Source organism: Cardiocondyla obscurior, linkage group LG01 (assembly GCF_019399895.1).
Source record: "Cardiocondyla obscurior isolate alpha-2009 linkage group LG01, Cobs3.1, whole genome shotgun sequence".
In the NCBI taxonomy this organism is placed as follows: Eukaryota; Metazoa; Arthropoda; class Insecta; order Hymenoptera; family Formicidae; genus Cardiocondyla; species Cardiocondyla obscurior.
Genome location: NC_091864.1, coordinates 8,671,461 through 8,697,981, shown reverse-complemented (window position 1 = coordinate 8,697,981; position 26,521 = coordinate 8,671,461). Strand labels below are relative to the sequence as shown.

Genomic DNA, 26,521 nt, shown 5'->3' with positions numbered 1-26,521 from the left:
TCAAAATAATCCAGAATATTGTCACGGAAGCAAGGAAAAATAGAAAATAACGTAACCTAATCTAATCAGAAAATACAAATGTAAGTGAACCGGCAACACGCTAATATCCCCGAATGTAATAACGCGTGTGAATTGGGATCTTCTAAAAAAACAGCACGTGCTACGCACGCGCATGTTTTCTTTTGGTTTTGACAAAAAATTAATATTTGATTAGCAATGATAATATTTAATACGTTACCTTTCTTCGCTTTCTTTTTCCACATCCACAACTATGATTGAAGAACATTCAAACATAGTTTCGAGCGTTTGCACTTCCGCATCACAAGTAACTGGCTTTGGCTTCTTTTCATCTTTTACCTCTAAATTAGCTAAAACTTCTCTGTCGCACCAAATATTAGGACTCTCAGACTCGTCTGTAGTTAGTTCTGTTCTGCAGAGTTCTGTTTGAGTGGTAGCATGATAAGCGTACACCAGAGACAATTTTTTAGATATTATCTTGTTTTTATTTCTTTTTAAATACTCCGATAGGCCCACTTTTTTCCGAGGTGGATTTCGCTTCACTTCTTCACACGGTGAATCTTGAGTATTCTGTACAATGACACTTTGCGTTTCGTTGCTTAAATTATTTGCAGTAGTTACTACATTTTCATTAGAATTGTCTGTGGGAGAAGGTGTTGCGTTTGGTGGTTTTTTCAATACAGATATCATGTGTTGCGTTTTAGAATTCACTTGTGTCATTTTCATTTTAGGTAATACACCGTTTGTTTGTAAGATTTTTTTTGCCAAAACTGAATTAATAGTCATTGTGTCAATAAATTTGGATTTGTTTGAATTAATATTTTCAGAAGACAATGATTTAATTGAGTCCTCAGTCTTATCTTGCAAGACTATCGGCTTGCAAGGCTTCCTATTAATATCACATACTTTAGCTGATTTCGAATTGCACATAGTTGAAATAATGTTATTTACATGCTCTTTAACATTATTTCCATTATTGTTTTGTTTCGGTTTTAATACCGACGCACGCTTTACAGTTTCTATAAAAAAGAAAAAGACAGACAAGTTTTAATATCTGTAATCAAGATAGATTTACTAGTGTTTCATTACTGATTATACTTACTACTTCTATTGTTATTGCCGTTTTTAGTATGAACTTTGGCACAGTAATCATGATCCAAATGTATCAAAAAATTATTGAATGTGTTACTTTTAGTACTGTTTGTTGTCTAAAAAAAAAAAAACATTACAATTAGTAAATTATCAAAGACAATAAAGTTAATAAATGAAATGAAAGATGTGCGTATTTTACACGCAGTTATATCTTCTAACTTACTGTCGAACTTTTCTTGTTACGAAGAGCTCCGTTCTGCGTTCGTGTACCGTTAGTACAGTTTCCACCCTGTATATTTGGCATAGCAGGTATTATCGGAATTGTTTTTTTCTGCCCCGATGCCTAACGTTTAACAAAATAATTAATATCATAATCAGATTGTTAATCTATTTGATATTAATGTTTTTATGCACTAAATTTGAATGTAAAATTCAAATAATAACCTTTATTTTATTAATTACGTCTTTGGATAACGAGGCAGGTGGTTTTTGATGCGTGGAGGTTTGCGAAACAGATTTTTTCAACACCCCAGTTCGACATTTTTGTGTTATCCGACATGATTTCACTTTCGTCTGATATGTGCCATTATTTTTAACGGTCGATTTACCGCATGGTTTTGGATTTTCAGAAGCTTCAAATTGTTCTAATAAACTATTTACATCGCCAGCTTCTATTACTAATAAAGAATAAACAAATATCAAAATATTTGCACGATTTACTTAATTACTTAATTTACATAAATTGATTTAAGTACCTGGCTGTTCACCTCTTGGTACAGTTTCAACATCTACACAGTCTTCTTGTTCGTCCAGCTTGACTTTCACATTAGTCGCTGCACTTAAACCTTCGTTCTTTTTGCTTTTTTTTTTTGTAACTTTAGTTTTCATCTTAACATTTTCATTTTTCTCATTCATATATGCATTGTTCGGTGCATTAATAAAAGGCAGAGTCGATTTACATAAATTATCCGACCAATAGTCTTTGGGTATAATATCCCCTAATATATGTACAGCATTTGTCTCATTCAAACTTAATTTCCAAACAGCTGCATTATCAATATCAGCTACAAACATAAAAAAAACTTCATTTTCCATCAAATTCAGATTAACAAAATAAAAAAGCAAACGTTTAGCAATTATTAACAAACCAGTGTCCGGTAGCTCTGTCTGTACTTGCGATTCTAAGGAGTCGTCCTCTACATCGGCGCTTTCATTCGTATCAAATAAACTCCCGTTTGTAGTTACAAACTTGTGATCCTGCTTAAACATTAATTGCGAATTAAGAAAGTATTTGTCATTTATTTTAAACAATATTATTTATACACATATTTAATAATTATAAAGAAAAGATAGTAACCTCTAACATCTCGGACATCATTTCAACTTTGTCGGAACTTTCTTCTTCGTGAAAAATGGGAATTGTTTGCCATAGTGTATTTTCGTCTAACATTTCTAAGTTAAAGCTGCATTTGAAAAATAATTAAACTCAATTAAATATCGTACTTTTATAATTGCCGTATTTAACATATAGTTCTTATATGTTATAGTTCTTAAGTAGTTGTAATATGTAAATATGTATAAAATTTTTTAATAACTTACTTTCTATCATTTTTAACGGTATTATATAGGGAGTTGAAAGCAACCATGTTATATTGGTGATCATTGTCTGTCGGCGTGGTTTGTATTCTTATCGGCGACATCTAGATTTTTAAATAGAGAAATATATTGAAGATATTTGCATAGAAACAAAGTTTTATATAATATAATAAACGCGGCAAAAACAAAAAAAAATCTTTTTTAATTTTAACATTTTATTTGAGGCTTAAATTCGATGCCATTAATGATAGGTCGGCATAACATCATTGAAAGTTAAAGCGTCAGTTACAGCTGACCGACATTCAACATACTAAGACTATTAAAAAAAAAAAAAAAACCCTCTATTCAAAAGAACAAGTATGCATCGAATGAATGTCTTTTATCCTTGATTCTCAGAAGAATTTCCAAACTAATTATTTTAAAAATAAAAGAACTATTGACATCGTTTTTAATTAGCTGAACATTTAATAATTAAAAATTAAATTTTTTTTTAATTAAATTACATTAAACTAAAGTTAATCAATTGTACAATTTAAAAAAATAAAATTACATATTTGAAAAAATATAGCACTGAAAGATTCTTTATAACAAAATTTAATTCAATCAGAATTGTTTAAAAAGGGTTAATATCCTTTGTTATAAAATATCTTATGGTGGTTTTCTAACAAATTTGTCACGTTAAATAGTACTGAAAGCGATAGACCAGAATAAGATTACGTCGTCGCAACAGCCAAATCAATCTTTATCTCTATCGTGCTTCAATGTGTTTTCTCTTACCAAGGTCAGCTCCTCGTCCACGACATTCGGGAAGAAGCTCAGCAAGTCGTCCTCCTCGGGGTACGAGTACTCGTTGTCGACAGGCTCGTCGATCCAGTCAGTCATCTTGACTGTTCTATTGTCCGCTCTCACCTGTGACACACAAGGGATGTCTTGAAGAAAAGTCGCGGCGGCGGCGTGTCGAAGTGCATGGCTCTCTCCGCCACGCGCTCCCGTTTTTTAGGTTATGTCGCCCGCGGGGGCAAGAGACGGCCGCGCACGTGTGCGGCTCGAGGGGAATTTTTGACATTCGCGCGTGGGCGAATTTCCGGGTCGAGCGGGACGCGAAGCAAAGGACGAGAAATGCAAAAGGGCATGCTCATCTCTCGATATGAACCCACCATCCATGTGATTTAGGACTCGTAAGTTCGCGGCGTGTCGCCCGCACCAGCTGTGGCGGCGGCGAATCTCCGATCGACGGCTCGCGGTGCCGTTATGCTGTTCGCGAGACAAAACAAGGTAGAATCACGAGTCGGAGTACCTGCGGCCTGTAGAAATCGCACTTACACAATGGTCGACACTGCCGGAGGCTTCTTTACCGCGGATGTTGAAACGTGCGGCGACCGGACGTGCGGAACGCGTGGCTCATGGCTCGGCGGACCCCTTCCTGCACATGAAAGGAGAGCGTCTCTCTCCATGAAGGCGGGGAAGGAGCGAGACGTGAGACGTCGCGTACGCACGCGCCTGATGAATGCCTGCGGACTAGCGTATATTTTCCGCGGGCGAGAAAAAGAGAGAGATATAGAGAGAGAAGGAAAGAAAACCCGGCTTAGCCATGCTTGCCCACGCCGCGTCAGAGTTTGGATACCACGCCTGCGGAGTCAGCCCGGTGGCTGACGTTTTTCGCGGCTGGGATTATCGGCTAGAACGCGTCGTCTCTGGGGACGTGCCGGCTTGCGCCACGCGGTCAAATCGTACCACGAACCTGAATAATAGGTAATGGGTGATGGGGTATAGTCGGCGCCTCGCCTAGATCGTTCTAGCGGTGATCCTCGCCGGGAACACCTCGTCGAAGTCGAAACGCCGCTGCTGTACACGGCACGCACTCGTGAAGAAAGCGAGATGCAGGATTTTGCCCGGACCGATATCCGGAGATGCGATGATACACCGCACACACGTGACCACCACGTTTACGGTGCCCGCGGCTTCACTTCGCTCGCGGACTCGTACTAGTCACTCACAAACACGTAACTCACACACGGCAAACTCGGCCGTGTACAAACACAATAACGACGAGACAAGTCGAGTGGTCAGAGTGCTATGTGTGACTGCGATGATGGACGCGGGTTTCGCACACGGAGGAGCCGGGAGAGTCGGAGAAGTCAGAAGCGGTCGAGCGAGGGAAGGGACTAGCCGCGCGGAGGGTGGAGGAATCAGCGGCGTGGACGCAGAGACGTATCACGGCCGGCGGAAGTCTTTATCTATTTTTGATATTTGTAATTTTTTTTCTAGAATCGTGATTTACTTCGTTTAAGCGTCGATTAATTTAATCGGAGGTTGGATTTGATAAAAGAGTTTGTTCTACGCAAAATTTCTCTTGCTGTTAGATAAAGAATCTTCGATTAAATTGTTTGGGACCCGGTTGAAATGGGCTTCGGTAATTCCTACGTTCCTGTCATAGTATGCCCGCTCTCTTTACGAGGAAAAAGCCAGGCGCACGTACTTTTGTACATCGCACAATGCATAAGGAAATTAACCAATAGAAGTTCTTTATTTTTATTCGGGGATGAAAATGAAGGATCTTGGTTGGTTGACTTCTTTATGCTTTGTACGTTATACAAAAGCATATGCGGGGGCTTGAAATCTTTTGCGACTGCGCAGTGGTAATGCTTATTTAAATTTAGAGACAATGTAGTTGAAATTTTCTGAAAATAATGTATCAACGATCTATTGTTTCATTTCTTGTCTATTTTATCAAAAGTATGTATAAAGAAGTTCCTATCTTTGTTCTTTTTGTCTTTCGAAAAATCTTTGTTACCCATTTTTTAAGAAGCTTTGTAAACAAAGACATAATATATTATCTGTCAAGATATTAAAAGCAGTCGGCCTCGAATATCTCAAAGAAGTTAAATAAAATAGAAAACATGAAAAGAATTAAAATATTTTAGAAAGAATGAAAGTATTTTATGGACGGTAGTGACAAAGCCTCAAAGTAGTTTTAACGAGTGCTAATTCATCAAATATCAAAAGCCTTATTATCATTTTCGGAAAATAGTATTACTTACAAAAACGTCAGAAATAAATTAAAATTAATACTTTCTTACAAATTATTTAAGGTAAAATATTATACTCTATAATTAAAATCAATAAAAAAAAAACGCTTAAAATTATTTTAGTTAAAAAAGAATCATACGAATAAACGTAATAAACAACATAATTAATAATAATGTGAAATAAATCAGAAAAATTTTAATAATAGTAATAAGCAATAAAAATGATAAAAATTAAAATTAAATATAGAGAAATAAGTAAAAAGAAATAAAACAGCAAAAATAAAATTTAACAGAAGTGTACCGCTTAAAAATTAAAATTGACGAAGGTAACTCTCGCGGGAGAAAAATGTTTCTTGCGCAGGTAACATTATTCCTGTTGATCTTCCTTCGTTTCAAATTGCAACGAGAGCCACTTGGTGCCGCTGGCAAATAGTAAATTCCGTGAGAAGTTGGATATTTGGGCAACAATACCTCAAGTTGCGTGCCGCCTGCGGCCAAGTGCGATATTCATAGACATTACGGAACGAATTACCGGGAGCAAAACTTCCCATTTGCTAAACACATGTTATCAGATTCCGATTTTGATATCTTTTACCATCGCCGTTGTTCCATTCGGATACGTTTGAATTAATCACGCGCAAACGTTGCCGAGATAAACCACGAGATGGCACAAAGGACCGGAATAGAGATTGCATTCAATTTATTCTCATTTTATATTGTTATAAATTTTCGTAGATTTATTTTAACGTTTACTCGTCGAGTCCGCGAATTTTTTAAATCAATTTTTATATCAGGATTAGCCGAGGATGATCGCGTTGATACTCGGTGTTTCGTGAATAACAAAGAGACACACGTATTTGTTTTATAATTTAGAATTTATTTTATATACTCGTAATATTTAACGACAATTTTTTTTAATTATGAAAAAAAAACCACGATTGATGAAAGTGCCGTAAAGTTATTTGACGTTATCCCGTCTTACGTTTAAGTAAATAATAGCCACGATTATTTTATCTAATCAGGCTTTTCTATAGACTTCTGTCTGTAGATTAGATTCCGTTATCGTCGCTTTCGGAATTTGAAAATGCAAAAGATCCAGTTGTCAATTATTTCAGAAATGCTATGTTAGACTACGAAGAAAAGTTTCATCATTTGAGATCAAAGCGGCATCGGCGGAAAATTACAATTTTGTAGCTTACGATAAACATTTTTAATTCTGTACTATGCGTGCCTTATTAATTTGCGACACGTACGCGCGAGGTATAAAATTATAAGTATCACACGTTACTTCTCAAGAGTTAAAGATAAAGACTCTATTGCTCCTCGAGATAGCAGTACAATGTTCTCTTTTCTCTTTTTATATCATTGCGCTTCGCTCCGTGTCTTGTAGAACGTGTCTTTTACGTGTTGCTGCATTCGAATTTTAGTAAAAGGAAATAGATAGAAAACTATGCACTCCACTAAAACTCTTTTCATAAATGACTTATTCTTTTTCTACAGACAATAATACTATAAGACCGAAAAAGGAATATATTAAGAAACATAAAAAAATTGTATTTTTTAACGATAAAATATGCACTTTCTCTTTTAAATGACCTGACTGTCGTATGCAAACAAATAAATGGAAAGATTAATGATCTCTGTGTTTTATTAGGTACGCGGTCCGTCCTTTTCTGACGAAAATAGAATTCCAGTAATAAGCATCAGTTTTTTTTTTTTTGTCTTTTCTACTAAAATACCTTAAGGAAAACTGACAGGTCATCGAAAAACGGCACAGACTCGAAAGTATGAACACATGTAGCTTTGTGCCATTGAAATGACAATAGAACATCGATCCGAAGGTCGAAACGTCGCAGAAGTAAAATGTGGATTTAAATTAAATGTTGAGATGACTGTGTCTAAATTATCATCTAGACAGAATTGACGGTTTAAACCATTAGAGAATCTTGCGCTGTAACAAGAAGCTTGTATTACAAATTTCACAAATTTCTCATGGAAAGCGTGCAAAGTATACGTAATAAATAATCTAATAACAAAAACTTAGTTTTGTGTGTCGGTAAACTTTATTTTTTTTTTTTCGATTTTCTGCAGTCTTAACTTTCTTTTCCCTCGCTCGCTCCAATTATACAAAGCTCATTGGTAGACTCGTCATGAAAACGATGTTCTTTCTCGGTGTTAGAATTTCTCAATTAACGATTTTAAGGTTTAACGTGTTTAGGGTTTCTAGGTTTAAGATTCTTCGCCATTCGAAGTGCAATCGCTGTATCTTGGAGAATTCCACTTATCTTTCTTTTTTCTAGTATCGCTTTTTTTTTTTTAATTGTCTTTGAGTTACTAGATTTAATGTGCTATTATAAATATAATGTTAAACTCATGACCGGTCATAATATACATATATAATTATTCTCGTAAAATTGACAAGACGATTTAATCACTGAAATTCTTTAATTATCCGAAAATCTAAAAATCCACTTTTTCTAGCTAATCCTGTCCGGCTGATTTCGTTCGAAAGATTGTAGTATGTCTACTGTCACATTTTCGTCACTTATTATTTCACATAACGAAGAAATAGAACGTGCCCACTCGCAGCTCGCTCGTCGATCGATACCCCACGAAACGACTGTCTCCACTGTGCGACAGTACGAACTATGTTGCGTTTAGGACTAACCGACATTCTTGGTCTCGACTGGTTCATATGCACGAAACAGAAAAAATCTTTCAGACGCGACGAAGGAAAAATGATAATGTTTTCTTAGTAAAACGTTAGATGGAAGAAACATAGTTTGTATATTGAATTGCAGCCTCCGCTTGCATTAAAAAAAAGCGCAGCATTTGACACGGATAGCATATACACGTGATTGTTTTTTAGTATGAGTAATGGTGGAATAACTCAGGACTGCGAAAAGAAAGAAAGCTTATTGTAAGTATTGTTCAGCTGCATCCCTTTTGGGTCGTCGGTAAAGCGTACATAGAGTCACGTTCACTTTCATGGAAACAATTGGCCGAGGTAGGTTCAGGTATGTGAGGCCTGTCATTAAGCGCAAAATGACTGGATTGGCAATTACATTTTTTTTTTTTTTTTTTTTTTTTTTGAAGGAGAAATACTGTCGGAAACTTTCAAAAATTATTGCCGCAAGACGCAGTGCGTCGGACGAAAAATTTGTGACTCGCGGAAAAATATTAACATTATTTTATAAATCGCAAAAATGTTAGTGAGCCAGATAGAAAATTTGTAACTTGCGGACAAAATATACGGAGTATGATCGCTGAATGCGGGATGCAATTGCGTCTAACAATGCAAGAGGAAAGGAATATATCGCATCTCGTTGTTCGCGCCCGCGAGCACCGCGCTCACATTTCACGACGCACGTTTTAATCCGTTAGTATCAAGGATGCGAAGGACGCGATCTTAAATTACGTTGCATATACACGTGCAGCTGAACAGAGAATGAAATAGTTTCAACGGGGAAAAATCAGCAGCAACAAGATGTTGTTCGGCGCAGATTGCACATACATATCCGTATTTACTATTGAACTTTTTGCTAATAAGTATTTACGTTTCCCCTCGCAATTGTATTGCGCGCTTCCCTACATTTTCAGAGACGCGAAAACAAAGGTAAATAAAAGAAAAATTAAAATTAAAATTGAAATTATAACAATTAAACTGTATTAAAATTCTACGAAATATTTAGAAGTTAAATTTGTGGAATAAGTTTCAAAATCTCTCACTTAGATAATTTTGATGTAATTATAATATCGTATAACGGGTAATAAATGTTAATAGAATAAAAATGAAACTGAAATGTGCCATGGATTGTAAATATGAAAAACATGAGCTCGAGTAACGTGTTCTATAGTAAACAGAAAGATCGCATTTCTTTTTTGATAAATTTTAATATATCAGGGTTTGGAATCAGCAAATGACCAGACTGCATGCATGCTACTCGTGTGGGGCATGGATAATAAATAATTAAAAAAAAAAAAAAAAAAGAAACACGGAGGACATAACTGATTCAAGCACGTTACGTAACAATAAAAAGATGTAAAAAATCAGATAATTAATATTCGATAAAAAAAAATTGCGGAATCAGTGTCAATAATGCGAAATAAACATACTGTTATCTTCTTATTTCGTTCCGTCACTTAATTAAATAATCGCATTCTGCTTCGTCGTTTCAATGCGTTCGAGGCATTTTGCTTTTGCTCCCCCGTTCGTCTTATCGCACCTTTATCTTCGATAATTCGCACGGATAATCTTATCGTACATCTCGGCCGCCCGGCGAGCGTGAAAATTTGTCGGAAAACAAATTAATTCCGCGATTTCGTAATGCATTGCGTGTCGAGCATTTCCATCGGCAAAATGCCTGGTCTCTATTTTTACATGTAACGAGTTGACGTGAACGGATGCGGGTGAACGGGAAACTCGGCGAAACGGGGTGGATTGGGGGGCAAATCGGCGAATTAAGTTTTCACAAGTGAACGACCAGCGGCCACGCGAGGGGCCGGTATCGGAAGATTACGCTTCAGTTCGCGCATGATTTCGTATTGATGGCACCCACCGTTTTTTTTTTTTTTTTTTTCCCCCTTAGCTGATGCTGTAATGGCCGCTCTCTCATTGCTCTCTTGTCGCGTTTCAAAGATCGAACGTCGGACGTTAAACGCGCGCGTCCCTTTGTGCAAATTTATTGCAAGCCGAGAAGATGCAGCGAAATCTGCTCGAGACACCAACAGTAAGTCATCGATGTCGCGAGATTCTAGATTCCCCACGATCTCTCGGCCGTGACGACGACGCTCGGAAAAAATCCACGGTATAAAAAAATCACGAGCGCTTGCATCCCCTGCGAACTCTTCTCGGGGTCTATATGGGTCGCCAGATGCGCATCCTGGATACCCGTGCATCGGGGCACCTTTAATTATTCATTGCCGGGGATTTTAACAGTCGGCGGAGTAAGTCGCGCCTAACTATCGCGAGATCCGACCGTCGTTTCATCCCTCTCCGAATCGGGCTATCGCGCGCAGACGATATTATCGTCTCTGGCGCTTTTATCGGCGTAATCAACGATCGCCGGAAGCACCCGGCTCTCCCGTCTACCTGTGCTTTCGACCGCTGGATGGTCCATTTGCACGTAGCTGCGAGACGCGGATTCGTGATCGCGTCGTTACCTAGAAAATATTTCGCGGAGTTAAGGAAATAAATAGGTTCAGAGGAATAAATTAAGCCATAAAATTTCGGCCTAGTCGCGAATAACGATGCGACGTGTTAGCGAGACAAAGAGATGGAAACTGGACTTTCGTGGAAATTCTCAGATTAATACTAAATAAATATGCAATCGGAAAATGAAAATAAAATTCCGATACCGTGTCCCACTTAGAGCTGGTGAACTCTAAATCGCGAAAGACGCGCGAGGTCCACGCTGGACGTGTTCCGAAATCTGGAAGCCTGAAACGATACACATGCGCGAGAACGGCATACATTCAGCAGGAGAGGACGACTATATTGACCCTGACGCGAGCTTAGCAAGTTTGCCGATAGTACCACCCTTTTCGGCGCGGTCGCTTCTGTTAATTTCATCCGTAGTGTTGGTGCCGTGACTTCGAGTAACCGGGTACACACGCTACGATTTAGCGGTCGGGCCATTGGTAACATCGATCGCGCATCTGCTCAGCATAGTTCGCCGGGGAACGAGAGGGCTCGAGGGCGAAGAAGGGGGACTTTTAGGGAAAAACGTTTGCATTAGCGTGCCGCCCGAGCGAAATGCAATAAAGCGACCGAAGATAAACCGTTGGAATTGACCAAGTCGGAGAAAATTGCCCCGTGATTTCACGGCAAAACGGCCGCCACGCCCGCGTCGCTTATCCCTTTTTTTCGGCTATTTGCACTGTAAATAAAGGATCCGCGGGATGGTCCGCGACTCGCGACTGGGTCCCCTTTTTCGAATTTTCGTGCCGGTCAACCTCTCGCCGACGCGAGATGTGAGCCGGGCTCTCCTCTCTTTTTTTTTCCTCTCCCTCGTAAAACTGCAAGGCATTACGTTACAACAACGAGGCGCTCTTATCGCAAACTTAATTTTTTTTGGCACGAACTCGGAACACTTCCCCCCGCGAATTCAGATTAGAGTGCTTAGCCGACGCGCAGAACAAAAGGGAAGAATCGAATCGAATCGAATCGAAACGAAACGACGCCTATTATTTTCCCAACGCGGGATTGTTCCATAATTCATAAAGTTTGTCGCGGCTACCTCTCTCTTTCCCTCTGCCGAGCGGGATCTTCATAAACGATAACTTCGTGCTTGCGTTTGCCTTCCGAACGGAATCGGGGCTCCGTATGTGTCACTCCGAGAGCAAGTTTGCAAATCGTCTCTTTTATCCCGGCACTCGGTGGGAGCAGATTTGTTCGCTTTTCCCATTCGGGAATCGTTCTTCCTTTATCACGATGCTCCAGCATACGCGATCGAGCGATAGCGAGATCATTTCTTTCCCGGTCCTTTCGAATAAAATAGTTTTTTCCCTCCCCTCCACCGTCGGCGTCGACATTTCCACGATAAAGTAGCGCGCCCTTTTTTTCCACTCGCTCCCTTTCATTTCTGAATTTTATCGCGGTCCGCGGCGTATATAAGCTTAGAAATCAATGGCGGCCAAAGACAAATATATTACGTTTGCTACATGGCGTGGAGAATGTCGTTCAAATTCTGCAACTATTTTAAAGAAAGGGGAAAAAAACAAAGGAAAAACTAAGCATTAACGTTAAAAGCGAGATTTTACGTAATAAAAGTACCGTTGTGTCTCTTTTCTCTCGCGGCCGCTAACATAAAATTGGCACAAAAAAATAATTTTTTTTCTTTTTCTCATTTAATTAATTACATTTTGACTAATTAGATGTATTATGTTTTATAATCTTCATACGATTTTTTATGTTTTATAGATTTTCGCGAATTAGCGAGGAATTCACTTCTAATTATCCAAGCAATTTGCAGCTCTTACATAGTAAACGTTCCATATCTGCGAGTAAAGATAGTAGCAAAAAAAATAGTAGAGAAAGTCTTTAAAAAAAGAAAAGTTTCTTGTCGATTTCTCAGTCTTATCTCGAGATAACGTTGCATATTATTGCGAATTCTATATTACCTCAAATATTTACAAAACTCGATCTTACATCTGATAATACGATCATCTCAGCAGCGATAATTTTTTTCTTCAAATTTTTCACCTAAGCGTGCTTATTAAATACTAGGAGATTGCATTATATAAATTTTCCGAACTATTAAAGTCGAGCGGACTTAAAATAAGTAGTAGTCATAGAAAATAAAAAATAAAACATAAAAAAAAAAAAAAATGTTTGATCTGTACTTTGTTTCCTTCTCTCTCGTTTTACCCTTCGCTTTGTAAGTCTTGTAAAACAGGCGGGAATGCGGCTGGGAATCCACTCGACTTTTCAGTCTGGCAAAGGCGTTTGTAATGAATCGGGATTCTCGGAAACGCGCTTCGTTATCTGCAAATCTGGCGACATTACCGCCTTATCAGACTTTATGCGACGAGCGCGATACCTCATAACGCAGATTTTAACAAAAAGACAATGTCACGTTGCGCGAGGTCTATCGAGCCACGTAACAAAATCCGCGCTTATTTGTCCGGCGTGCGAGGCCCGCCGATTGAGTGGACCCGGAAATTATCTCTCGACATAATCTGATAATTCGGATTATCTTGTCGCCGTTCGTACATTGTTTAGTTGATCGCGTCGACGCCCAGATCAGTCGTCGATGCAATCTTGAGGAGGAACAGCCGGTGATCAGACAATAGCAGAGTCCGGGTGCCACGCTCACTATGACGGAGTCCAGGAAAGCGTCTCAGGTTGGTTACTTTTTCGCGCAAATACGCGGCTCTCGTTCGACGATGTGATTAACGATCGATTTTCTAACGCAGAGAAAAGAAATAGGTCGGTACGTGGCTTCGCTTCTTATCACCTGACAGGCTATAAATATTTCTCGAGATGTACGCGAACTGTCTATAAATATTCCCACGCTCGTCAAAAATTTATACTCCAAATCACTCGATGTGTTTCTAAAATTATATCAATTCGTAATTTTCAAGTATGCGCGTAAAAATGAGTATTTAAATTCCTTCTCGGTATACGATAAGCTTTGCAAATTCGCGTTCGGAGATCAGATCAAATTATTTCGCCCGAATGTAAGACGAGTCTCCAATTTTATCGCGCGAACACGTCGAACATTTCTTTCCCGCGGTTCTTACAATAGCCGCTCACGTGTCGGCGGCGTGCCGTCAGATCTTTTCACCGTTGATCGTGCCGATAATTTATATGATGCAAATATAATGCTCTGGCCGTGTGATATTGGCAGGTGAAGAGGGTTTCTCTCGGAGTTGGCGGCGTTTTGGTGGAGCGTCCGAACGAGCCGAAGCGAGGCGCCTGGGCCAACCAGATCGAATTTATTCTATCCTGCATCGGGTATGCTGTCGGCATCGGTAACGTTTGGCGTTTCCCCCTCTTCATATATAACAACGGTGGCGGTACGTAACCATCGGATCTTCCGTGTACATGAAAATACACGCCCTTTAAAGTCACTTCTACCGATACAGATCGACTTTTAACTTGTTCTTCCTCGCTTAAAAATTTTTTTTAATTAAGTTCCAAAAATTAGAACAAAACAATGAGTAAATTAAATTGAAATTAAAGTTAATCTGTCTTGCTAGAAGTGACCTAAATCGCGAAAAATTGTGCGAACACGTCAAATGAGCGGAAGTAGGAGAAAATACCTTACACAGATTCGTGAGTATTTTAATAAAAAAAAAAAAAGAGAACGACCGGTGGAATTAATCCCTAATTCGCAATCTCTTGTATTTTAATTACACTGAATAATTTTGTTGATTTCATATGATATGCATATATTATAACCCCTTCTGTCGCTCACGGACCATGCTGATACAGTTTACTTGCAGTTTGTTAAAACTTGAACGCTCCGTATATCATACCCTAGTATATCTCCCTTCTTTATACGAGGCGTCGAAAAATTATAGATACAAACTTTAAAAAAGCTCTGCTAGGAACTTTGAAATTGCGCGTCAGGGATTCAAAAATAGCCGCCGTAAATTCGGGGGAGATTCTTTGAAGAGATCCAAACCGAGTTTTCATATTCCATCACGTTAAAACTTAAATTTGAAGTAATACTCTTTCGTTTTTGGAGTATTCGCGGAGTTTATTTCGTCGCATTCTGTATTAATTTTTGATGTAACGCTGAGAGGTCGAAGTGGCGCGAGAGAGTCATTCTTCTAAATCGATGGGAAAAGTTTCATAATTAATTGTTACAGGCGCTTTCTTGATACCCTTCGTTCTCATGCTAATCACGATGGGTCTGCCTATATTCTTCCTGGAGCTCTGTATGGGTCAATACACTGGACTGGGACCTATAAAAGCTTTCAGCCGCATGGCGCCGGCTTTTCATGGCCTAGGTCATTGTACGTTGGTCGTCATCTTCTTTGTGCTAATATACTATATGGTAATAGTCGCGTGGACTTTGTTTTACACCTTCGCCTCTTTCTCGACGAAACTAGCCTGGGCGTACTGCGACAATGACTTCAACTCGATCAGTAAGTAGAATAGATCAGCGTGTCGCTAAATATTTTATTTATCGTTATATTACTTAAATAAAATTAAAGAAAAAAAGTTTAACGCCCGTTAGTGACAAGATGCATATTTTTAGTTTAGAAATAATAATTTTTGTTGTTATTCGTTATTTAGAACGATTCTCTAAGAATGATTTACGAGAAACAGCCTAGTCAAGCGTGTTTTATCTCGAGGGAAAATTCAGTTAACTCGTTTTATTAGGCCAAGTGAAACAGGTCGTCCGTTGCGAAATCCAAATTCTAACCGAATAACTGTAGGGCGTCCTTATGAACGGACGGAATCGAGGAAGGAATTATCCCGAGTACTCGTTTACGTGTTTAATGCTAATGTCGACAGAATGTTACAGCAATCTCCAGAATAAGGAGTGTCAAAAGGAATCTGTGAACTCTATATTTTACAATAAGAGTTGCATGGACGTCCACACGGTTTGTTCCAGCCTTGGCTACGACCATGGCAATAGCACCCACTGCTTTACTTCCTCGAACGAGAGTGATTTGATCAGCAATCTTACTCAGCGCGTATTGTCGTCCGAGGAGTACTTCAGGTACGATATGCATTGCCATCAGCGCTGCATCGTGTCGGGAGGATCGGTAACGAGCCTTGCGCCGATGTTCAGCGTTGAAGAGCAAGACGAAAAGTTTGAGGTTGAGGCGTCGCGGAGTCCCGCAAAGCGTATAATTGTGCGATCGCGTCCAGAAACTACGTCCTCGGCATGAACGAGTTCACCACGTGGGATAACTACGGCGGTATACGATGGGAGCTGCTCGGCTGTCTTACTCTGGCTTGGGTGGTGTGCTTCCTCTGCCTGGTGCGTGGCATCCAGACCATAGGCAAAGTCGTCTACTTCACCGCGATCTTTCCGTACATCATTCTCACGATTCTGCTAATACGTGGTAAGAAACAAGAGGCGGGCCTTTTTCTCTGTATTTTATATATATATATTTTTTTTTTTCAGTGGCTAATATCACAGCTTCTGGATTAATTTTGAATTTGACCCGTCAGACGCAGACGTTCACGCGTTTTTTATTTTTACGCGGTCGAAATTAGTTTAATGATAGTAAAGCTTTCCCGAACGGCCCAAGACGAAATTTCTTCGAGAAGAACTTAATAACGTAGATATTTCGAGTACAGTAGTCATTTTTGATAATTTATTTTAATATTTGCAATTACCTTCATATTTATAATATTGATCGTTCTATTATTCAGCGCGACCCGTTTCTTTGAATATCGTAAGTTGTCGCTTCTGTCGCTTTAAGAATAACAGCGAGAGCTAATTAAAATTAGGAAGACGGTCGGGAAAATTTTGGCTTGAAATCAAGTGGTTAATTACATTTATGATACTTATATTTAAATTGCCGCTTATTTTGAATAAATCACTTTTAGCAAACAGTTTTATCAGGCTCATCAATAAAGGAAATAATGTTATAGGTGTCATGCTGGACGGTGCCGACGACGGAATGCTGTGGTACATATATCCCGATTTCTCGAAGCTGCAAAACGCGAAAGTGTGGGCAGACGCGGCCTCCCAGATCTTCTATTCGCTGGGCATCGCATGCGGATCCCTGGTGACTCTCGCGAGCTATAGCAGCTTCGATAACAATTGCCACAGGTGCGATTATACTAACGCGAAACGTGCGCGTCTGAGATAAAAGGAGGGAAGACGGGAAAAGTAGGTCGTTCGCGGGCTTAAGAGGAAAACGGAAAGGCCGAGGGAGTCTTTAAAAAACGAAGAAACGGCCCTATGCGCGCACGCTCTTTAAAACGGCGAATTCGTCGATCGCGCGAATAATTCATCGCGGGGCGCGTATTTAATTAACCACGCTGACTAAGCGCACCGAGTGCCTATTAATCTCCCGCCTCATCGTACGGCGACATTTCAGTCTCTTTACGACACGGCAATCGTTGCATATTTTATTCGAAACTCGACGACGACGGGCTGTTGCGACACCCGGAACGGTCTCGAGACTAGCGCGACTGTAACGCTGTAGTCGTAATAATAACGATTTTCGCGGAGTTAAAGACCCCGGTGAATAATGGAGTACGCGTGACAATCCGACTGATAAGAATATTTTACAAATATCGCGATAGTGCTCATCTCCTCCAACCCCTCTTAGTAATAATATTGCGGAATACCTTTGAACACGTATGTGCTTTATACCTTAGGGCGAGCGGAAAATGTTTCCTATATACAGATATAACAGAAAAAGAAAAAAAAAAGGAATAGTATACCTCGGGACTGTATTGGAGGTCGAGAGGACTGAAAGAGATTCGATACGGTAATGGATTAGGCGAGCCTTTCGTTCTTATTTCACGAGAGAGAAACAGAAATGAAAGTGTTTTCTCCTTAAAGCGACACGCGTGATCTTTTCGACGAGATGGAATTTTAGCGATGCCCCGATCCAGCTGCTACCGCGCGCGATAATTCGCGTCTCGTTCTCCTGTTCGCAGAGATGCCATCCTCGTTACGTTCGCCAATCTGTTCACGTCCGTCTTCGCCGGCCTGGTGATATTCTCGATTCTCGGATTCCTGGCCAAAGAGATGAATATGCCGATCGAGGACGTGGTCGAGGATGCGGAGGGGTTGGCTTTTATCGCCTACCCAGAGGCAGTGGTGCAAATGCCGTGGCCGAATCTCTGGGCGATCCTGTTCTTCGTCATGCTCTTCATACTCGGCCTCGGTAGTCAGGTGAGCACGCAGACGAAAGATATTCGGCATTTAAGAGGACCGCAAACGATTTTACGTCCGTTTTCGTGTTACACATTTTTCGCACAAAAAAATTGCGTTTTTCGTCATTTTAGGAGATAAAAAAGAAATAATAATAAAATAAAAAAATTATTAATCTGCCGAGTTCTTAGCTAAGACAAGAGAAATAAGGAAAGAATAATAAGCGAGGGGGGAAGGGTGAGTAAGGAACGGGCAGCGAGAGATGTGAATTTCAATTTTCCTTCGCATAATGAGAAACATCACCGCGCTAACTGCATTTGTTCCGACGAGTTGTATATTCGCAAGATGGCCCGACTTTCGCCTCCTTGCACTTCGCGCGACTCCCTAGTTAGATCTGGAATAGTATAACGATGGTGCACGGAACGAAATAACCCGCGCAGCGTGTATAATGATCACGTTGCTCGAATATCTCGCGATACTATTCCAAATTTTTGCTTCAATTAATACGGGTTGATGAACAAACATGAGCAAAAGAAAACTAAATAATACTCTATTAAAGTGATAGTTTCGAGATTAAAAGCTCTCCTCTCATCTTTACGCTCTGAAAAATTGTAAAATTGTATATTGATTCTTAAATAAAACCCTGGTGACCCAGCACGATTTGTAAACAGTTGGAAGCTTTTTAAACTTTATTTGATCTTTTTTAATAAATATTTTTAATTCTCAAAGTATTAATTAAAAAAAAAAAGTTAATTATTAAGCTTTGAGAAATAAGAAAAATATAGAGTGGTCTCGATAATGTGCCACTTTAAGAACTAACTTCCACGTCTGTAACGGCGTCATAAATGTGGATTTTAACTTTCGGAATCGATTGCTGGTCAAACATCATTTCGGACGGCCCAATCTATCGTTAAGTCCTTTAGACGCGATAAACCAGTTTCTCACACGCGATCGCGCGGATAGATCTTTGGTGTAAACTTAGCATGAAGGAAACGTCAAAATAGTATTAATTCGACGTTGCTCATCGACGCGGTGATTTTGATTTGAGACGATTTCACGTCCGTTCCGACACCGAGAAAACGCCATTCAGACGCTCGCTGAAAAACGGCCCGCGTATTTGTCAAAAGACGCCGCGGGCTTGAGAGGGACGCGATACACCGGGACGGTGAGTAGGCAGCCTAGACGGCGATCGTTTCGCGTTGCTTTTGCATCGCGCGACTCCCATCTTTTCACCTCGGGGCTCGTATATCATGGAAGGAATTATGGCTCGCCGTCTTAGAGTGAAATCTACACCTTCCCCGCCAGCTCTCGCCTCCTTTCCTCCCTTCTTTCCCTCGTTCACCAGACGGTTCGCCGCCGACGACGACGACGCCAAAAGCACCCGCGGATGAGCGAGAGCCTGTGAAAGATGCCGCCTTTAATACGACACGCGGATAAAAATTGAGCGACGACGATCGCGAATAGAGAGAGAGAGAGAGAGAGAGAGAGAGAGAGAGAGTTCCTGTCTTTTCTAAAAACGCGTTCGCGTGACCGAATCTCGGTGTTTTCGGACCGTTTATCGGCAGAATGAGGGAACCTGGAGGAGGAAAGAGACGCGGAAACAGAAGACGGGAGAGGCAGGGTAGAAAATGGGCACGATGCGCGCGAGGGGGTAGGTCGAAGGAAGGCGGAGGAGGAAAATGCGCGGGCCGCGGTCGTTACTTTTTACGATACAGTTCGCAGGCGTGCAAGCGATAAACACCGCCATACTGGACAGGCATCCGGATTTGCGAAAATACGAGAGCCTCGTGGTGCTGGCTATATGTGTTACCTGCTGGCTCTTGGCGATCCCGATGGTGTTCGACGGCGGCATTTTCCTATTCAAGCTGATGGACTGGCACACCGCCTCCTGGGCCGTTCTATTGATCGGCTTTGGCGAACTCGTCGTGCCCGCTTGGTTCTACGGCTGCCGCAGATTTTTGACCAATGTCACAGATATGAAAATGAATTTTGGCCGCGTTCTCCGCAGTTACTGGTGGTTGTGCTGGGTCTTCCTCGCACCTGCTACTTGTCTGGTAAGTAAGAATCCTGCAGCCGACTGTCGCACGTCCTTGTGCCATGCCACGAGACAAAAGCTTCGTTCGAGCTTTTCAAATTAAACGTTATTTTCCAATTCTGATTTTAATGACGAGTTCGAACGCGTCGTCACGGCGTTTAATGGAAACTGCGCGGTTCTTCAAAAAGAGCTTTAATACTATTATTATAACGCAATAAAAATACTAAGTGATTTGAATAATTTTCTTCATCCAGAAGAAAGTGATCGATGAGACGACCGAATTGAACGAATATTTTTCTCATAAAAACATTTTGCTTCGAATTTAATTAATGTTCAAACAGGTTAACGAGATACTCATTAATGAAATATACGCTGACAATTGATTTACATTTTTATACCAGCAGTAAGGTTATTAACGTTTATTATTGAAAACGACGAACGAGTTTTTTCGGCAAGAAAACGGCCCTTCGGGTGATTTTGCGCCATCTTCGACTCCGCGTTGTTATTGAAATAAGTTATTACGGTTCTTATTCGTGCACGATCGTGAATAAACATCGCGACAATTAAAACTTTAACAGCGGCCCCAATGCATATCGTCGTGATACAATCGGCAGCGAGAAGCGAAAGGAAGACGATGCTTAATCCTATCGAGGTAAGGAGCCTACGTTTATTGACTGTAAACTTTGTGGAAAGTTCGGCGACATAGTGCGAGAGAATAAACCGTAAATTAGTCCCGACCTATCGCGTGGAGACGATTAATCGAATTTATACGGAAAGTAATGAAACTAAAGCTTTAGGTTATCGATCGGCAGGAAGCTTGTTAAAGTGGAGTAACGTGTGAGGCTCAGAAATATTCCGATAATTTTTTAACTACCTTATAATAAATATTTAATAATTCGTTGGAATTTTATAAAAAAAAAGTTGTAACTTTTGTCTTTTACGAATAGTTGCAAAACCATACAAAAAAAAAAAATTAGAGATTTGAGAATTTCTTTGTAACGAACAGTAAATTTTGAACAGGTAATAAATGTAATTTCAAAGTAATTTTTAATATTAATTAATTATTTATTAATTTGATCAATAAATTAATTATTTATATTATTAAATATTAATTGTTTTATTATTATTATTTTTCTTTTTCAAATTTTCTAATTAGGAAGTGTAACGCGTCGTTTTGATTCTTTTTTATTCACATTTCTATCGAACTTTTTAAGCAAGATTACCAGTTTTAGGTTCGCAAAACTCCGGCGGTTTGCGTCCCTCGGAGACAAAGCGTCGTATTCCCCGTACCAAACTGCTTAATTAATCTGGCTGCCTGTCGAGGCATGCCGAGCGAATTTTTATTTATAACCACTGAAATTTTTCGTTCGCGCCGTCGCGGGGATCGGAATATTTCCCTCGACGGCCACCGAGCCGTCACACCCCGTGAAAGTTAGTTTTGATTAAAAATTCGAAATCCCCCTTAATTGATAATTGCGCTACATTCCCGACCGCACATATCGCACACACGCTGTCCTCCAGCTGCTACATGAGAAAGCAAACAACCAATTGCGCTTGACTTTATGTCCGCAGGGAGTCTTTGGCTACCAACTGGATCAAACGGATTTTCGGGGAGAATACGGCACGTACAAATTTCCTGAATGGACAGGGGCAATTGGAATCGGAATCGGACTAGCTACTTTGGCACCGATGCCAATCTTCTTTATCCTGCAGGTCTGGAAAACCAAGGTGAGCCTTGTTCCCGAATAAAAGATGCGGACGTTTCCGCTGACCTGCTAATGTTTTTTTTCGTTCCGAGCTTCAGGTAGAAACTCACGCAAAGTAGATGCAAAAGTCGAGCCTTTGAATTGTAAAAGACCTAAAGTTGATTTATGGCCTTTTGTTTTTTTGTTTTTTTTTTTTTCTTTGCGTCTTAAAATTTTCTTTGTGGCATTCATTAATTTTTTATTTCATTAACCCGATGATTGTTCAACAATTCATTCACTTTTCCTTTTCTTCCCAAGCAAACGCGAAGCTCCAACGTAAGAAATGATCGTCGCGCCTATTTCCCTAATTTAACGAAATTCTATAAAGATTAGAAATTCCGGATATGTTCCAAAGATGTCAGTAAAATTTCTTTGGATTTTTTTTTAAATATTATTGTTATATATTCTTATTCTTTTCTTAAATTAAGAAATTTTTTAAATATTTTTTTACGCCAAGATATCTACCACAAAAATAAGAAAAATACTTAATTCTCACCAATAATTCAGAAATGACAGGTTACAGATTTAAAAACAATTTATTTTCCGCAAAACACATTTATCAAGTGGGCGTGAAAGACGCTATCCTTTCAGAGAAAAGTTCGAGTTGAGATTTCTTAATAATCAGTATTCGCTTTTGTTGCTTAATGACTTACCGGTTGGCCGTTTCAAGGGAGGAAGATTGTTTTATTGGGAGATCGAGTCATTAATTTTCGCTAATGAGAAGGTAGAGGCGGCTGCGGAATCATTGGATCTCCCGACAATTTTGACCAACTTGTCTCATTTCCTACGTACGATCGATTAATCAAACGCGAGTGGAAACTTTCGTCATTACGCATCCGGTATGAAATGTTATAAATTATATTCCTTTTATACAGCATTATTAGTGGGAGAAAATAATTTTTCGAATTTTAATCATTTACATTTCGTTTTTTTTTTTTTTTCTTCTTTTTAAACTTCGGTTTTCTTTCAAAACTAAGAAACTATGAGACGGTAATGTCGGCGTTGCATTATTGCGTCACGCTATTCCCGATATCTCGATTAGGGCGAGAATCTCTTGAAAGCTACGTGCCGCAGTCGGCGCGGTAGCGGTTACGGGCCGATTTAGAAGTTGCGGTCCGCGTCGTAAAATCTCGAGAACTCGGGAGGAACGTCTTAATACAAGTTTTTCCACAGTACGCCGGTAATCGTACTTTGAAACGAAAAGTTTTCCTTCGCGGTGAGGGAAGGGCGCCTGCCACTCTCTATCGTTTCAGGTGCACAGGGCCGCCGGAAGCCAGTGTGCAAATCACGCGCATCGCACAAAGGGCGCAGCTGCACAAAGAGAGAATGTTGCCAATTGCGAGCTTTAACGAAATTGAAAATGCGCAAATTGACATATGTTTAAAAGAACATTTTGCGGAATTAAATTATTTATTTATTTATTTATTTTTTTTTTAAATTAAATTACCAACGTGCCGCTTTTTTTCGCTGACAAATCGAGGGTGTCGGTATTGTGCAAATTGTTTTGCAAATAAATGCGCGAACACTGTGAATCTTTATATCGAATATTTTTCATATTTTTAAATTGCAAAATCTCAATTTTCTATCCTGCCAAAATCCGAACTATTTTTCATACGTCGGACGAGGCGCTAAATAAAATCTCGCGTGAACACTTCGCGGAGTCGGTTATTAAAAAATCGCGAGCAATTTCTTGCGAAATTATTATTGCAATGACGTATTTCGTGACACAGATTTTACTTGCAACGTTCCCTTTAATTTATACGATATCGTTCAGGCAAGAAAGAATAATTCCAAGAAAGCAAATCGTGATATTTTTAATGCCATTTGTATGTCGGGAGAGAAAGCGGCCCTGCGTGGATCGTGCTTATTTTCACGGGATAAGAAGAAAGAAGGAGAAAGCCGGGCTGCCCTTTTCCTTGACCACTTCCGCTTTCCGTTAACCGATAAATTTAACATTACTCTTATCTCCCTCTGCCGTTGTTTTCGACCGTTCCGCGCGCACTTCGGAAGTACTTCCGCGGCTTCGCGCAAGAAGATATGACCCCTCGGGAGCGATGGCACGTATCTCGCCGTTAGATTCGCAACAATTTAATTTGCGCCTTTTAATTGTCCGCAGAGCTTTCTGAGCTTCAAGAAGTTCCAGAACTTGTTTCAGCCCTCGCCGCTGTGGAGGTCGGCTGAAGAGAAAGATAACGGTGACAACGATAGCGTTGCCACCGCAGTGGTCAATTCGGGATACGCTTCTTCGGATAAATGTTGAATTCGATTGCGTAGCGAACGAGGAAATATCGTAATGCAATTCGAGAAGACTGCGCCAGGCAGTTTGGAGAAAACAACTCGTTCCGTTTTAGGAATCGATTATTTCTAACTGAGAATACGTTAATAAAGTAATCCAATGCAGAATGTGTTTTATATTGAACAATGATATCTTTCAACAAGATTTTTATGTCTAGAATTATTTAAAAAAAATATATATATATATAATTTATCCTTTTCGTAATACTTTATTTATTAAGAAATTTTCCAATGCCTACCAACCTGTTTTGTCATCGTTATTTATGTCAGATTTAGAAAAAGAAATTAATATGTATTCTCAGTTGTGAAAATAGACAATAATGGTTAGTTTCATAACTCTATATGTTATTAGGCAACACACAGTGGGAACAAAAACTCGACATTTCTAATTAATATACCTATATTAATTTATCCTTCAGCGTTAGGTACGAAATATTTTTCATTTCATAATTTTTTTTTTTTTGTGGAACTCATCTCTAATCGGTAATACCCGTTAAAATCCCGCTACATGCATGACATTCATAAATTAAAACACATAAGGTGAACTACATTAAGATGTAAACATAGACATTCCCCCTGCATTTCATGTAAGATTTCTTAATCAATATAGCTAAGCTAGAAGACCGCTTTTTACGTTTTGTTCTAAAAAATGTATGTTTCAAATCTAATTGGTTTTTAAATATCTCAATTAAGAATAAGCTGATGATATCGATAGTGATAATAATTCATTTCTCCCAATTAAATTTTCTCCCGTCTTATTAAGAAATAATTTTAGTCTTTATAATATTAGTAGATTAATAATAGTTATACGTTTGAAATAAAAGTACCTACCCTAAATTTAACACTAACAAAATAATAAAATAAACTTGCTAAAAAAAAGAAAGAAAAAAAAAAAAAAAAAAAAAAAGAAAAAAAATTTTTGAAGCCGCACTAACTCACTGTCACTAGCTTAAGCCAGCGGGCAGAGCGTTGCTTTGCGAGTCTGTCCCTCCTGCTAATTAATATTAGCCAGTGTGGCTTCGTGTGTCCGTTGTAATATCACCCGTGGTGGTCGCTTATAAGCTGCCTTATGGGGCCGCGAGCGGACTCGACGAATACGTGCGTCTCTAATGAAAATTACAAGCGACCGGCGTCGCGCCCGGACCTGTGCGTACACGCCGATCGATGCAAGGGATCCGACGCCGTGAGACGTAACGCGGGAGATGCTGAAAGAGGTCCGCATAATTTAAGCAACGAAACAACGCTCGGCGGCGATGATAACGCCCAGAAATAGGCATCGAAAAGACCAAATCTCGAGATGCATTAGCGAGATGTATTATCGGACGCGAACACGTACGGATAAACATAGCGCGAGAGATGTTTAAATATTCAACGAGATCTCGGGACAGCGTCCCGGCTGGATTCGACTGCGGGCTGCGCGCGATCGGAAATTAGAAACGGCGAGAGGGACACGTCAATGCGAGCCGGGAGATATAACTTTCTCGAAATATTCTGAAAATCCGCGCAGGTAGAATCTCGAAGGCGGAGAAAAATACGATTCGCGGTAACGTATGAAAATCCGTCTCCGCAAAAAAGCGTGCGATATGCAAATGAGACGTTATTCCGGAAATGCATTATCACGAATCGTCGTCGAGGGTTTAAAAATTTCCTAGACGGCTGGGACGCTCGCCACGCTAATTCCAAAATCATATTTTTCCTCTTGGGATTTCCACGTGCGCGGCACGTAGATCCGAAGGTGGAAAAGAAGCGGGTTTCTCCGGTAACTTAAAACGACGGAATTCCGCCGCGCATCCTCGATTTTGGAGTTATTATTTTTTCTGGAGCGCCGCGCGTTATCCGGCGCATTATCGCAGCCCGATGATTGACGCGGCCATCTCGATGCAGATTACGTTGTATAATACCTTATCGATCCCGCGCTTCTTCCGCCGCGGCCGGCGAGCATGCAAGCGACGTTATTGCCTCCACCGTAAGTATATACGGCCTGACCGGCGAACCTTTCACCGCTTCCATCGCGGAGCGCGCAAAATTCATATCGAGGCTAATTGTATTCGGCAAGGTAATTTCCATTTGATTCAATTATCCCTTTCCCGTCTTGAATCTTATAAATACCTCTTTTGTACGGGGTCTCTTTTCGGAACAAAAGAAACTTTCCATAATAACCCGCGCCGCCGCGTCGCCCTGAGATCCTCGCGGATCATTGTCAAGGGCCATAGAAATAAGTGAATGGGACGACTGACGCCAAGTTTCTCGTTTAAAATGCCGGATCGCTCCCGGAGCTGATAATATGTGAACATTGCGAGAGGACACTTCGCGATCGAGGGATCTTTTCTTCCCCGACGACACCGTGAGTCCAAATTGCCGCGAGAGCCGTTTTTCCGATTAACAAGAATTCGACCAAGTATTCCACGCCAA

The 26,521-nt window shown here is 40.1% G+C and overlaps 2 protein-coding genes across 6 annotated transcripts in view; one reads left to right on the top strand and one right to left on the bottom strand.

Moving 5' to 3' along the window:
* Positions 1-26,521, bottom strand: part of LOC139104693 (peroxisome proliferator-activated receptor gamma coactivator 1-alpha) — a 44,305-nt gene that overhangs the window by 3,235 nt on the left and 14,549 nt on the right. For 2 of the 4 annotated variants that reach the window (XM_070660337.1, XM_070660363.1), the window contains exons 2-10: positions 3,484-3,615; positions 2,710-2,810; positions 2,468-2,573; positions 2,259-2,367; positions 1,866-2,174; positions 1,555-1,787; positions 1,334-1,453; positions 1,121-1,226; positions 239-1,037 (exon numbers count right to left, since the gene is read on the bottom strand). In XM_070660337.1, coding sequence (XP_070516438.1) covers positions 239-1,037; positions 1,121-1,226; positions 1,334-1,453; positions 1,555-1,787; positions 1,866-2,174; positions 2,259-2,367; positions 2,468-2,573; positions 2,710-2,810; positions 3,484-3,588 — 1,988 coding nt within the window. In that variant the 5' untranslated portion in view covers positions 3,589-3,615. Of the gene's footprint in view, positions 1-238; positions 1,038-1,120; positions 1,227-1,333; positions 1,454-1,554; positions 1,788-1,865; positions 2,175-2,258; positions 2,368-2,467; positions 2,574-2,709; positions 2,811-3,483; positions 3,616-4,029; positions 4,151-4,447; positions 4,780-26,521 lie in introns of those variants that run through there. The other 2 variants (XM_070660354.1, XM_070660346.1) reach the window with 2 other exon arrangements.
* LOC139113140 (sodium- and chloride-dependent GABA transporter 1) lies at positions 13,062-24,946 on the top strand. Of its 2 annotated transcripts, none has more exons than XR_011547638.1 (10): positions 13,062-13,580; positions 14,087-14,255; positions 15,054-15,332; positions 15,706-15,913; positions 16,066-16,262; positions 16,798-16,978; positions 17,818-18,055; positions 19,750-20,088; positions 20,648-20,721; positions 21,642-21,780. XR_011547638.1 is itself a non-coding variant. In XM_070674073.1 (10 exons), exons 1-10 carry the CDS (start codon positions 13,554-13,556, stop codon positions 24,072-24,074), a joined length of 1,938 nt encoding a protein of 645 aa, XP_070530174.1. In that variant the 5' UTR covers positions 13,065-13,553; the 3' UTR covers positions 24,075-24,946. The 2 variants fall into 2 exon arrangements, 1 of the variants encoding a protein (XP_070530174.1); XM_070674073.1 differs by lacking the exon at positions 20,648-20,721 and adding an exon at positions 23,931-24,946 and having other exon boundaries at positions 13,065-13,580; positions 21,642-21,797.